At 34.8% G+C, this 14,548-nt stretch overlaps 2 protein-coding genes across 13 annotated transcripts in view; one reads left to right on the top strand and one right to left on the bottom strand.

The window, feature by feature from the left end:
• The window catches only part of LOC126701710 (probable LRR receptor-like serine/threonine-protein kinase At1g53430), a 60,158-nt gene that overhangs the window by 13,966 nt on the left and 31,644 nt on the right, over positions 1–14,548 (top strand). For 4 of the 12 annotated variants that reach the window (XM_050400023.1, XM_050400022.1, XM_050400021.1 and 1 more), the window contains 3 exons: positions 52–289; positions 961–1,111; positions 1,343–1,957. The exons of 7 other annotated variants lie outside the window; for them this stretch is intronic. In XM_050400023.1, the coding sequence (XP_050255980.1) occupies positions 52–289; positions 961–1,111; positions 1,343–1,777 (824 nt within the window). In that variant the 3' untranslated portion in view covers positions 1,778–1,957. Of the gene's footprint in view, positions 1–51; positions 290–960; positions 1,112–1,342; positions 1,958–14,548 lie in introns of those variants that run through there. One more of the 12 variants, XM_050400024.1, reaches the window with a different exon arrangement.
• LOC126701712 (uncharacterized) lies at positions 11,825–13,112 on the bottom strand. The gene is made up of 2 exons (XM_050400040.1): positions 12,618–13,112; positions 11,825–12,478 (listed from the first exon to the last, which is right to left on the bottom strand). Exons 1-2 carry the CDS (start codon positions 12,626–12,628, stop codon positions 11,908–11,910), a joined length of 582 nt encoding a protein of 193 aa, XP_050255997.1. The 5' UTR covers positions 12,629–13,112; the 3' UTR covers positions 11,825–11,907.

The raw sequence follows: 14,548 nt of genomic DNA, 5'->3' as shown, positions 1-14,548 counted from the left end.
ATCAAGAGTAAGACTTATTGTTGAAAACTCTCCCTCGGTTTCCAATTTTAGGTCATGAGGAGCACCAACTACATTTGGATTGGCCAACGAGGAGGCAAATATGCTTAGGAATAGCCAGGGGGTTAGCTTATCTTCATGAGGAATCAAGGTTGAAAATTGTTCACAGAGACATAAAGGCAACAAATGTGCTCCTTGATAAGGATCTAAATGCCAAGATATCTGACTTTGGTTTAGCTAAGCTTGATGAAGGAGAGGAGACGCATATTAGTACACGAATAGCCGGAACAATGTCAGTTCTCTCTCTCTCTCTCTCTCTCCACCTTTATTTAGCTTCTTGAAATACAACTGGTTTCTGGTATAATAAATTTTAACATAGGTAGTGCAAAACAATATAAATAATTATGTGGATAGAGTGTCCCTCCAAATTGGGTTAGAGGAAAGTTCCTCCAACCCACTATGTGGCAATATGAAAAACTATCCATGAGTACTTTTAGTTACATAAATTATTTAATATTCACATGAATTGTTTATATTATTTAATGAATCATGGGATTTAATACACGTAGATAGTCATTATATACAACCATTTAGCAAGTTGAAAGAGATTTCTCCAACTTGATTTGGAGAGAAATTGTCCATTATTTCTTGTTAAAAAAAATCTTACCAAATGCTCAAAAACTCACTTTTTGTAGGGTCAGAGTGAGCATATTGGATTTAATATATAATGTGTATAATAAGACTTAACCAACAATGACTCGGAATTTTTATTTTTTCATTTAATATTGTAGCAGTGTTGTGATATAACATGTTGCACTTTCATTTTTATACGGTAATATGTGAGCAGAAAACCTTTCACTTATATTTAGAAAATGTTTTAAATGTTTTTGTAATGGGATATTAGAAAGCCTTTATTAGCTGGCACACATACTCACTATTCTAGTGCCATCTGTTTTTCTTCAGAGGTTATATGGCTCCTGAGTATGCAATGAGGGGTTACTTGACCGATAAAGCAGATGTTTATAGCTTTGGAGTAGTAGCTTTGGAGATTGTGAGTGGGAAAAGCAACACCAATTACAGGCCAAAGGAGGAGTTTGTTTATCTTCTGGACTGGGTAAATATTTATGCCATTCTTAAGAGGATCCTTTTTTGTTAACAATTGTTACTATTATATTTTCTTTACAATGAATAAAAGGTTGCTTAATTTGGGAAGATACAAAAATTCTTTTCTATCTTGTATATATATTAATACACTTTCATGCTTATCATCTTCTCTACTTACCAACTTGGGAAGTATGCATGACATCATGAATGTTTATCTTTGCTCTTTTACATGCAATTGAAGGCCTATGTCTTACAAGAGCAAGGAAACCTGCTCGAACTTGTGGATCCAAGGCTTGGTTCAAGCTACTCCTCTGAAGAGGCGATGAGGATGCTCAGCTTGGCTCTTTTATGCACCAACCCCTCTCCCACTCTCAGACCATCAATGTCTTCTGTAGTAAGTATGATTGAAGGAAAATGTGCAATACAAGCACCAATAATAAAGCGCAGTGAAACCAGCTTGGATCCAAGGTTTAAAGCTTTTGAGAAGCTTTCACACGATAGCCAAACACACGTGAGCTCCACCTTTTTGCATGACAGTCAAACGCAGAGAGACATGTCAATGAATGGGCCATGGATTGATTCCTCTTTTTCTATCCAAAGTAAGGATGAGATTAGCAGAGACCATTCTTCGTCAAGCAAGCTTCTTCAGGATCTTCATGACGTAAATTTAGAGTGACTGATGAATAGAGAAAAATACACAGGATTTTTTTCCCCAATCAAATTGAATTCTTGGATTTGGCTCGAGTGGGATTAGATTCTCTCTTATTTACAAATGGATGGACATGATACATTATCTAATAAATAAACATGGAATATGCTAGTCAGTAATTCGGGTAAGTACAAAAAATTATGATCTTTTTTCTCTTTTTTAAGAATTTATTATAATTTTATTTGTATGTAGAACAATTTGGACTAGGATGTCTAACAATTTGAACAATGAGGGAGCTATGCATATAGTTCCTAGACCTAATCTAGGTAACGACTCAACTTACGTCCTTCGCCCGGTCCACTTTAAGCCAAGGTGTACTTCCCACGGATTTTTGGGGAAACTTGAAAAGGCCTGTCTTGGACACTTGTGCCCACAGTACCCTCAATAGGAATTTTGTGAGGGAAGGAGGAAATTTTCCCTTTTCTGAACCTAGGATGGACAAAAGGGCAGGATGTGCCTTGGTTGGAAGATATTCTTTGAAGAGAAGCTCACTTCCAAGGAAAAGTTTATTGATTAAATAGTAAATAACATTTGATTTGAATGAAATTTGATATGTATGTGAAGAAAATAAATAATATGTAATGTAACGGTTAGATTTTCAAAATTCACATACATTAAAAAGATATAAGAGAAGTTTGAATGATTTCTCTTCAAATTAATTTGGAGAGAAACCTTGTTCATTTTGTACCCACTTTTCTTGGTTGAATAAAAAGTGGTAGGGCCCATTTGAATTGACGGGAGAAGGTGGGGAAGTGAAGTGGAGGGGAGTAGAGTAGAGTAGAGTTCGTTGAAAGTAGGCTAATTTTGGACTAAATTTACTCTACTCTATTTTACTCAACTCCTCCTCTCTCTTGCTCTCTCTCTCTCTCTCTCAATCCAAACGAACTATTAAAGATTCAACATTTAGTCCATGACCACTCTTTTTAGTCCCATAAAGTAAAGTAAAAGCCAAAAGGAAAAGAATATGAGGAAGCAAAGGAGGAGCATAGATTAGTGGAACTTTATCCTAATTGAGTTTGGATGGTCCATGCTTGTCCTAGAACAAACCGGGAAGGGGAGAAAATAACAAAAAGAAAAACAAAATGTTAAAGAGGAAAATGAGTTCAGGCCCTGCCCGTAGAAATGTCAAATATTGTGTAGGTAGATTGGTCCCTATCTGATTAGACAAGTTTCTGGTGATTTCAAGTTGGTTCAATTTGGACTGACTGAATTCAATCCATTTCACCTCATGAATGTAGAAAAAATATGTAAAAATATCTCTTCATGTCCGTTTGTGCATTGGAAATTTGGCTGCAAGTAGCCCAATATTGTCAAAAATAATATATTCTTGCTGAAAAGAACAAAGATTTTGAGCTTGACCATCTAGCTCCATTTTTTATCTATGAAATTGTAATTGTCAATCAAATCAATTTACACTTATGAATCATTTAAATTATTAATGGTTGGGAGCTTAGTTCAGGGAAAATTATACTTTACCACCTTAAACTATTCCACTTATTATACTTTACATCCTAAACTTTTTGAATACACAATTTGCACCATAAACTATAATTCTTGTTATACTTTGCACACCAATATCAAGTTTGCCGATTAACTTTGATGGAAAAATATGGTACCATGTAAAAATACCTAATTGCCCATCTTCTCAATCTTTTAAAAACAAAAGATAAATTATAATTTATTAGCCTAAACTATACTCATAATTCCACTTTACACCCTAAACTTTGAATTTCTATCCAAGTTAATAGCAAACTTAGCATTGGGGTGCAAAGTGTAATAAAGTTCATAATTTAGAGTGCAAAATGTGCATTTGAAAATTTTAGGGTGCAAAGTTTAATGTGAGGTATAGTTTAAGATAGTAAAGTGTAATTTCCCCCTTAGTTGTTAAGGGAATCTTGCTCCCAACCTTTTTTTTTTTTAGGAAAAATCTTGCTACCAACTAGTTGCATTATACTAGTTTATTTCCTCACAAACCTAATGTTCCACATTCAGTTTTGAAGTATTTGTTATCTTTAGAATTTTTTGTTAAAAAAAGACTCTGATTTTTTGAAGCATTTTATCTGAGGCAGAATTTTTATTTTTATTCTTTGAAAGTAAGAAAAATATATATATATATATATATATTAAAAAAACTATAAATTAAAGGATCCAATAACAGATTTTTTTGGAAAAAAATTAATCAATTTCTATAGTTCTTTTATGTGAGAAAATGAAAATAACGAAATAAACTAAAGATTTACCATTCTTCTATTAAAAAAAAAAAAAAAAACTAAAGATTTACCTCTAGTCATGATTGTTCAAGTATTATTTGGAGATAACCCACTTGAAAAGTTATATATTCAGAGAAAATTCTTCTAGCTTATGCCTAAAACCCTTTGATGGAAACACAAGCAATTTTAAAAGTTAGTGTAGTGGGCAGAAGCATGTCATTAGATTATAAGTTTTTTTTTTTTGCTTATTTTATATATTGTTTGTGGGTTCTACACTATTTTTCGTTTCAACTTTCTTTCAAATAATCTAACTTTTAATTTATTTTTTTAAAGAAAAAGCTAGTTTTTAACTTTTAATCTCAAAGTATTATAATAATAATAATAATAATATGGAACCCGCAATAAGCACCAAAAAAAAAAAAAAAAAAACAAAAACAAAAACAAAAAACAACTAACATCGTGCAAAAAATTCTTGTGGGATTGCAATAAGTTACTGTACTTAACTTTTTGAACAAAAATAGTACTGACACTTTAAGCAAGTTGAAGAAAAACAAAAGCTCTTTTTTGTGGAACCCATGTTGGACGCACAACAGGACATGATCAATAAGCTAGCTTCTAAGCATGTGATTCAAAAATATTACTTCAAGAAGCTCTCATTCCTCAGTGTATGGAGGGTTTAATTATGAAAAATGATAATAATAAATCTATTATTAAGAATCTAAAACTAACAGATATATAAAGGAAGGGCACTCCATCCAAATACAAGGCTCAGTTTGAGAAAAAGCATATTTAGCCAAGAATATATAAATATTGCTATTTAGTGTGCATTTGGCATTAACTTAAAAAGTCAACTGTATTTTATTATTTAACTTATTTTTACTACTATTCATGGGTTACATTGAACTTTTTAGTACTATTTATGGGTCCTACTGTACTATTTCAACTATATTTTAACTTTATCTATAGTACTTTCAGTAAAAAAATTTCAGTTTCAGCTAAATAAACTATTTCCAAATGGACACTAAGGGTCTGTTTGGGTATAACTTATTTTGCTGAAACTGAAAACTGAAAACACTGTAGCAAAATAATTTTTAAATGTGTGAATAGTGCCGTGGGACCCATTTTTAATAAAAAAAGTTGCTGAAAAGTGAAATTTGTGGATCCGTGAACAGTACACAGATGCACTGTTTACCGTGGAAAAGTCAACATTTGCAGTTATTGTTCATGAAACAATGCATGAACAGTAATCGCATTCCCTGAAACGCATGAAAACCCAAAAGAAAAGAAAAAAAAAAAAAAAAAAAAAGGAAAACGCAAAACGTGCAAACACTGAAACGCAACGCGTATCCAAACATCACCTAACTAAAAAACCATTCTTGTCATGTACTACAAAATTGCTCAGTGAATAGTAACTAAATAGGAACAATTTGCAAACTGTTTTATAGATTCTCATCTATGCTACTCTTTTTAGTCGACTAAAGAGAATCATTGGGCTTTGATTTCATAAATGTACATCTTTGAGATATCAAAAGTAGTTATAACAAGCCTCCTCCACATTCTCTACGAGTTTGTTTGGGAACGACTTATTTAGCTGAATTGAAAACTTTTTACTGAAAGTACTGTAGATAAAATTAAAAAATAACTAAAATAGTACAGTAGGACCCATGAATAGTACCAAAAAATGCAATAAGACCCATAAATAGTAGTAAAAATAAGCTGAACAGTAAAAAAAGTTGGTTTTTTAAGCCAATGCTAATCGCAACCTACATCTAAATAATGTTTCGATGGGAACCAAATGGTGACTAAGGATAGCATGTGTAACCTATAGTATGTAGAGAGAATTTATATATTGCTAATTACAAGAAAAATGGATGATATGACATTCGTTCGATCTATCATCCTTAATGTGCATTGCAAAATCAAGTGGTTTCCTATTACTGATCATAGTGGATACAACTTCCTCTACAACTAGCACTTTAGACTTTAGTAATCCCTTGCAATGTTGATGCAACATTAGGCCCTTTGAACAACAAGAACAATGATCACCTGTGGAAGGGTTCTAGGCTTATTGGAGTTTAAACATGTCCCCAAATGCCAATTCCAAAAACAAAAGATAGTAGAAGGAACTAGGAAGGATGAAGCAAATCAACTTTCAAACTTATGAAATCAGAGGCCATCATCACCTGTTGCCCTGTCTCTATTGTTGCCACATACAATTGTACTTTGTTTCCACTAAAAGGCTAAAAGAGGGATTTTAGATGCTCAAGTTCTTTGTTCCCATTTATAACCTTCCACCGCCATAGCCTCAATAACATAAATTCTTCTTTGTAGACTGCTTGCACTAGTAGGCATTGTATGTCGATTTTAGGTGATGACTGAAATTCATAATGCAATTTCAATTTCCTTTGAAGGGAAAATGAGATAAGCATCATATAAAGCCACTATCTATCATGAGTCAGCTTCTACAACAATCTGAGCCCTTCATGGTTGGAAATGTTTTCAATATTTGACAAGAGGATGTGAGTGCAATGTCACCATTCATCAGCTAATTTAAATGCCACTAGGTTTCACAGCTTGAACTAACATGGAAGATGACTGCATCTACTCTGCAATCTCAAAATCTCTTTAGCGAAAGCTCATTCAAAACCCAATTGAAAGTGAACTTCCAAGGCAAAAATCCTCCCTCAACCATCTCAATCAACAACTTCCTAGCCACCAACAAATCATTTGATTTCTTCCTCACAAACATCACACTTATAAACATATTATATGTATCCAAATTGGGCAAGCAAACCCCACTACCCTTCTTTTCAAACACCTACAAACCCTTTTCTATCTCTCTAGCATCACAAAAATGATGGATCACCATGTTATACGTTTGAACATTCAGCTCACACTGTAGACACCTAATTTTGTTCTTCTTACGACTCGAGTTCCCGTTCCCTAATGATGGTACTACTCTGAGGCCTAAGGTTGGTTTAGGGCCCAATCCCGTGAAAATTAACTTGAGGAATTATTTATGGTAAATTTAACTTAATTTTGGAAGAAAAAAACTATTTTTGGAAAAGAAAGGTTGCTGAAAAACCCTAAGTGTGCTTGTGCATACACGTGTATGCGCACGCACACTCAAGCCGTGCGTACACATGCTTAGGGTATACACATGCATACCTTGTGTATGCTCACATAGTTAGGGTTCTAGAATTATATGAAAGGAAAACTTTTTGCATTTAAATCTGTGTGGAGTGAATCCCACATCATCTGGGAGCCGCCCCACACCCTTAATTTACCACTATATAAAGCCATAAAATGTACTTTTGCAAGACACAGAAAAATAAGCGAATATACGCGAGATTCACTAGAAAAGAGTGAATCAAAAAGGGATTTTTTCACAAAATATCCTCAAGTCATGTTTTATCTAATTGAGACCTATTCTAGTCTTGATCTTTGAGTTTTAAAAGTTTACAAACCTTTTGGTTTGTTGTTGATTAGATTGACTAAGGGGAATGGTCAACATCAAGCTCTAAGAGAGTTCTAGTGTTGAGATAAAGGTTCTAACTTTGGCTCTTCAATTTCCTTTGCTTTGTGTTGGTCTATATGTTTATGTAATCATAAGATGTTTGTGTAGGTCAAGTTTACTCTGAGTTTGTATTATAAATATGATAGGTTGTTAGATTTATTGTTTTGCTTTGTTTTTCTATTTTGAGTTGCTGGGTGAAGGTTCTAGATGTGTATGTGTGCGCATGCTTCATGCATGCGTATGCATACTCGAAGTATTCATATGCATACAGTTGAGATGCGCACGCACACTTGTGCTCGAAAACCCTAATCCACTTATATTTTTTTCTCTACTTCCTTTTATATGTTTGGCCTTTATTTAACCTTGTTTTTCATATCTTTGAACATCTGTTCTTTTGTTGTGTTTTGTTTTACTTCTTCTTATCTCTTTTAAGTTTATTAGGGTTTAGATTGTACGAATACCATGAACGTGCATTGATGCATATGTGGTGTGTTGCAGTGAGGTAAGTAAGGTAAGTCATACATAGATCGCATGTACATGCACTCAAGTGTTTGAATATGAAGTTGTTTAATATGCTTGATTGAAAAACATGAGTTTGTATGTCCATGCTTGAATGCTTTGTGTTTGAATTTGTCTAATGATGTTTCTACCTTTGGTGATGTATGCTTAATACCATGATAGATGAATGTTAGGTTTGAGGGATGATATGTCATGTTTGCTTGGTTTAGATGCATGTGAGAGAGAGAGAGAGAGAGTGTGTGTGTGTGTGTGTGTGAGTTAGAATAACATATTAAGGAGCCTTTTAATGTGATTAAGACTTGGGACACAATGAGTGGAGGCCGACCTACGGGTTGGGTGGGGTTGGGTGCCTAACACCTTCCCATCCCCATACCTAAACTCCAGACACGTGTTTCGATAAAGATCAATCATTCCATAAGTGCGTTATATTTATGATTTCTAGACCTAATTTAGGTGGCGACTCCATTTACACCCTTCACCATGGTTTACTCTAGGCCAAGGCGTATTTTCTATGGACCTTTGGGGGAAACACCAAAAGGCAAAACTGCTCCAAGTGCTTAATCTTGCCCACACAACCAACCCCATGAACCAAGATTGTATAAGCAACAACATCAATCTCACATTTCCTTTTCTTCATTTGCAAAAGGAATTCCCAAGCTTTCTTAATCTAACTAGCTTTAAAATACCTTTAAGCATTATATTATATGTCATTAAGCTCGGATTCAATCCCTTCTCAACCACTTCCTTCAACACCTCCAACACCTTAGGCGTCCTCTTAATCAAACAAAACTCATTCGCAATTATATTATAGCTAACACAATTAGCCTTAAACATATCCTTTAACATCTTAAACAAGTTATGAGCCATTTTAATGTGTTTTAATTTGCAAAAAATGTCAAGAATAGTGTTGACCGAATTCAAGTTTTGAAAACAACCATGTTTGTGCATTGACATGAAGAGTTTGAAGGCTCTATCGGGTTTACTTGCGATGGCGAACCTTTCGACAATAATGGTGAAGATTTTTGGGCTTGGGCCAAGGTGGCGAGAGCACATTTGGGCCACGAGGTCCCACACCACCTTGTTATCGTGCATACAAGCTGCGATGTCGATGGCGTGGTCAAATGAGGCAGCGAAGTGAGTGAAATTGGCATGGTGTTGGTGGTCTAGGGCTTTGAAGAAGTGGAGGGATTTGGGTTCATGGTTCCAGAGGAGCTTGTGGGTTTTGTTGACTAGGTCTTGGGTCCACTGGATTTAAGGGTTTCAGAGGGCTTGGATTAGGGTTTTTGTCAGAAGGTGGGTTTTGCTAATGTCGCGGCGTCTTGTGGTGGCAATAGTGGTGGTGGTGGTGAAAGAGTGGCGTGGAAGTAAATATGGGGGTTTTGGATGGTGGGTTTTGAGATGGGAGAGTGGTGAAGGAGCTCTTTGAAGCTAAATGAACATTTTCGATTTTCTCTGTCTTCAACCCACAAGTTTTTCATAACAGTTATCGTCTAGGATAAGGATATGATGCTAGAGGATGAAGTGGAAGCCGATAGTCATTGATGTTCTAAGCATTGGTCCTTATTGGTTTCAAGTCTTGATCTCTGAAGCACATGATCAGTAGGTTGAAGTGACAAGAAGCATCCATTCTGCAGATGATGTGCTTAAGATACTCGTTGAAGGTGATGACAAGGAAGTTGAATCAAAGTTGTTGGTGCTTTTCAAATATGATAATTTACCGCATCTCTACAAATCATATTTATAGAACTTTGTTAAGTTTTTGTTGAGGAACCGGCTAAAGATTGTTTTGGTGTACCCTTTTGAAAAAGGCAAGGCTTGATGCCAAAAAATATAAGAAGATTAAAGAGAAAATGATAGGATTGGAACCGGAAATGGTGGCAGTTGTGCATCAATTGCATGCCACAATGGTTACTCCACAAGAAAGGAAAATAACTTCGTGAAAAGAATTAGAGAAGTGGCTTATCGGTTGAAGGAAGAGGGAGCTTTGTGATTAAGGATTATTGGTGATGATATAGGAATTATCCTCAAAATTTATGAACTCTCTGTCTTTAGGATTTGATAGGATTATATTGGCTTATGAGTTTGTCTTTTATTTATCTTTGTTTTGTTTCCAATTGTTATTTGTTCACATTGTCAATTGCAGTATTTGAATTGAGATTTAAATACTATCTTGTTCCTTCTTCTCAATAAAAAAAAAATTTTAAAAAAAAAAAAATTCTTGTTCCTAGCATTTCAAATGTATCATTTAATCCTTTTAACTTCTATTTTTGTGTCAAAAGTAGGTTGCAATTAGACAGGCTGCCTGTTTAAATTTGTGTTTGGTACCCATGACCATTAGCCATCCAATTCATTTAGGGCACATTTGTGTTTGGTTGAAGATAAGATAATTTCATGCCAAATCTAATTTACTCTACTCCTCCATTCTCCTCAATCCAAACGGACCATTAATCTAGGGGAGACCTAAATTGTGCATTTAACTAATCGTTCAATTCGTATACATGTTAAATGGGTGAGACCTAAATTGCGCACTTTTTAACTAATTGTTAAATTTACGTACGGACATTGAAAACTTGGAAATAACCAAAATATCAAATTGGGCTTGTGCTGATTCAAAGTCATCATGCTTAGCCAAATTGCCTTATCATATCCTTGGACTAAATTACTTGTGACCTAGTCATGCTATATATGTTTAGTTTATATGTCCACTTCCTTAAAAGTTTTCCCTTTTGGCCATTTTCAGCTCATTTTAGGTGCTTGCACTTTATTAGATTTCATAGGGGTATGCATTTTCCCTTATAGTCTATGTGACTACAATTGTTTATCATAAATTTTAAGTCAACATTTCTTTAGAAGAAAACAAAACTTCCACACCTTTGAATATTTCCATATAATTGTGAGTATATTATGTCAGTGAAGGTTAAGCATAGCTTTGGGTTGTTCGACTATAAAATATCTTTAGCCTAATGTATCCAAAGGAGTGTCTGTAATTGACAATTAAGTGAAACTGCATTGTTTAGGGCTGATTCGAGGGGAAAAAAAAACACATCAACATGATGATGTGTCACTTAAAAGCCAAAGCTAACCGAGTGTGTTTTTACTAACAAAACCAAATATTAGGATATAAAATCCAAGCAACCATAAACTTCATTGTGTACTTTGCAATTTACCACCAAAAATTGCATATTTGACTAATGATACAAAAATTTATAAATGCAATAGAATTTAAATCTATTGTGTCCCCTCTTTGATCATTTCTCTTATCAGTACGCTAAGACAACAATTGACTTTTATGTGTAAATAGGATTTCAACTCATCCACACCGTTGAATATTTCAATATAATTGTGAGTACATTGTGTTAGTGAAGGTTAAGCATATAGCTTTGGGTTGTTGAACTATAAAATATCTTTAACCTAATGTATCCAAAGGAGTGTGTGTAATTGACAATTAAGTGAAATTACGTTGTTTGGGCTAATTTTGGAAAAAAATACACATCAACACGATGATGTGTCACTTAACAGCTAAAACTAACCAAATGTGTTTTTATTAATAAAACCAAACTTTAGGGTGTAAAATCCAAGTAACCCTAAACTTCACGGTGTACTTTGCAATTTACTCCAAAATATTGCATATTTGACTAATGATATATATATATATATATATATATATATAGAGAATTTTTATTTTTATTTTTTTATTTATTTTTATTTTTATTTTTTTGAGAACAGAACAATCATTCATTCATTTATATGTAAACAATCTTGGTACAAAGCTTTTAAGATAGGTGGTGGTGAATCTTCCAACCAATACAATTCATCACTAATGTTCCAAGCATAGCGAGCCAAAATATGCGCTACCTTATTCCCCCTCTTTTAATGCTGCTTATTAAAACTGATTGCAGCCCACGGAGATAGCATTGGATGTCCGCATAAATATGTCCCGGCAAGGAGTGATTTCCTGATGAACTTGAAACTGCCTTCATCACTGTAGCATTGTCACCTTCAATTAGTAGCTCTGAAAAGCCTACTTCCATTGAGAAATCTATTGCCTTTCTACAAGCCAGAGCCTTTGCTTCTTCACTGCTGTTAATTGAGGGTCCTTTGACAGACATTGCAGCCATCACTTCCCCATCTGAGTTACGGATTATTGCCCCAAAACCCGAGCATTGAAGTTCAGCAAAAATAGCTGCATCAAAATTGAGCTTGTACACTGATGGAGGAGGAGGTTGCCAAGTGTTTTTGGGCTGTGTCGTGCTTGGAAGAGTTAGTTGCTCTTGTGCCATCCTGTATTCCTCCAAATAATCCGCTACTCTCTTTTTCAACCACTTCGGATCCTTGATCTGCCCTCCATGTACAATTGCATTCCTCGGGTTCCAAATGAGCCAAGCTTGAACAAGGAACAATTCAAACTCAGCTATTGATAACCTATCCAATAAAGATTCAAACAAAAGGAAAATATCATGGTAAGCATTAGTGCATTTCTGCAAATTGATGGAGCTTCTAGCCCACACATCATGTGCTACCCTACATTCCTAAATTGCATGTAATGCAGATTCGGGCAAACCTATACAGCATTGACAACCATTATCTGAAATTATTCTTCTTCGAACAAGGTTCACTTGTGTTGGTAAAATGTCTTGGCATGCTCTCCACCTGAAAACCTCTATTTTATTTGGCACATGCAGCTGCCAAATCTTCTTCCACACCTGCTGACCACCGATACCTCTAGAGCTTTCAACCGAATCATCTTTTCTCATCACTTTCCTTGCTACATGGTACCCAGACTTAACTGAATACATCCCATTCTTGTTTTGCAGCCACACAAACGAGTCAGGTACATCTCTTCGGCTTAGAGGAATTCTGCAAATAGCTTCTGCTTCCTCATCAACTTGATGAATTTAAATCTATCATGTCCACTCCTTAATGATTTCTTTTATCAGTAGGCTAAGACAACAATTGACTTTTTGTGTAAATAGAATTTGAATTCCAAATCTCTTATTAACAAGCTAAGACAACAATTTATCTCTTATTTATCGACAAAAAACTTCATAAGTTGAGCTAATTGTAATTAAATAACTACATTGAATTTAATTTATGTTGAAAAATATATTATTATTTATGTTTTATTAATCAAATGAAACCAAACCCAAAAAAAAAAAAAAAAAAAAAATCAGTTCCCCTTTTCTTTTTTTTTCTTTTTTTTTAAATTAATTTTTTTGGTTATTATAAATAATTTGGTCTGTTCACTTTTTTTTTTTTTTTTTTTTTAACACGTGAAAATAAAGAAGTAATCCCTTTGTAAAAAATAAAATTATTAATTCCTTTTCTGAACGAAAAAAGGAAATCCATACTTTAGTCCTTAAATCTAATGGAACCAAACTGATCACTTGGGCCTAATATATATAAACGTGCAAATTAGAATTAGAGGGAATTAGGGAGAAAGAAACGAAACTTTGCTCATAGTGTTTGTTGTTTTGGATTTTGATTTTAGGGGATGGGGTGTGACTTGTGAGATTGTTTTGGAAGATCAAGATGGCACATTTGGGAATAGAAATTACCTCTAGCAAAGCCAAACACCAGCCCAACGGTCACAGCCCAAATTAGAACCACCGCCTTATTCAAATTTCCTATTCCTATTCGTAAAACAAGTGCTTCACAACACCGCCATTCTTCAATTGTGCTTATAAATAAGCGCAAATAAACTGTTTGCTCAATTTCAGTTCTTTCTTGCTCTAAGTCCTGAGAAACTTTGATATCAAAATACAATATGGATGGTGTCTCTCTTCCTTTGATTGTCGTAAGACAATTGTGGAAACACAATCTTTTAAAGGAGTTTGATCTCATCAAAATTGCAGGGATGACTCATAGAATGGTGGCTTTCGACACTGAATTCCCAGGTGTTGTTTTCAGCCCAATGAGCATTGACGAGCGAGAGCTTGGAAAACTACCTTCTTCCTTGAACTACAACATTATCAGAGATAATGTGGGTGCTACCAAAATTTTTCAGTTGGGTTTGGCACTCTGTGACGACAAAGGATCATTGCCCAATTTCAGTACCAAGTATCAATACGCTTGGGAGTTTAACTGCAGAGATTTTGATGTCTATAATGATATCCAGAACACGGAATCAATCGAGTTACTTGAAAGCCAGGGAATCAATTTCGACAAGAACTTGAAGGAGGGTATTGATTCTGCTGACTTTGCAGCATTGATGTTGGAATCTGGGTTGTTGGGCAATCACTCTGCTTTCGCTTGGGTTACCTTTCACGGTGCCTATGACATTGCCCAATTGATGAAAATCTTGATCCGACAACCACTGCAGTATAATCTGATGGGGTTTATGAACCTGGTGTAGTGCTTATTTGGGAAAAGGCTTTTCGATCTGAAGCATATGATGAAGTTCTTTGATGGCCTTTATGGGGGTTTAGAGACAGTGGCTAACAGATTGGGAGTGGAACGCGTGGCTGGGAAGAGTCACCAGGCTGGTTCGGATAC

The sequence above is a fragment of the Quercus robur genome, chromosome 10 (assembly GCF_932294415.1).
Source record: "Quercus robur chromosome 10, dhQueRobu3.1, whole genome shotgun sequence".
Taxonomy (NCBI): domain Eukaryota; kingdom Viridiplantae; phylum Streptophyta; class Magnoliopsida; order Fagales; family Fagaceae; genus Quercus; species Quercus robur.
This window is presented reverse-complemented; position numbering and strand designations above follow the sequence as displayed.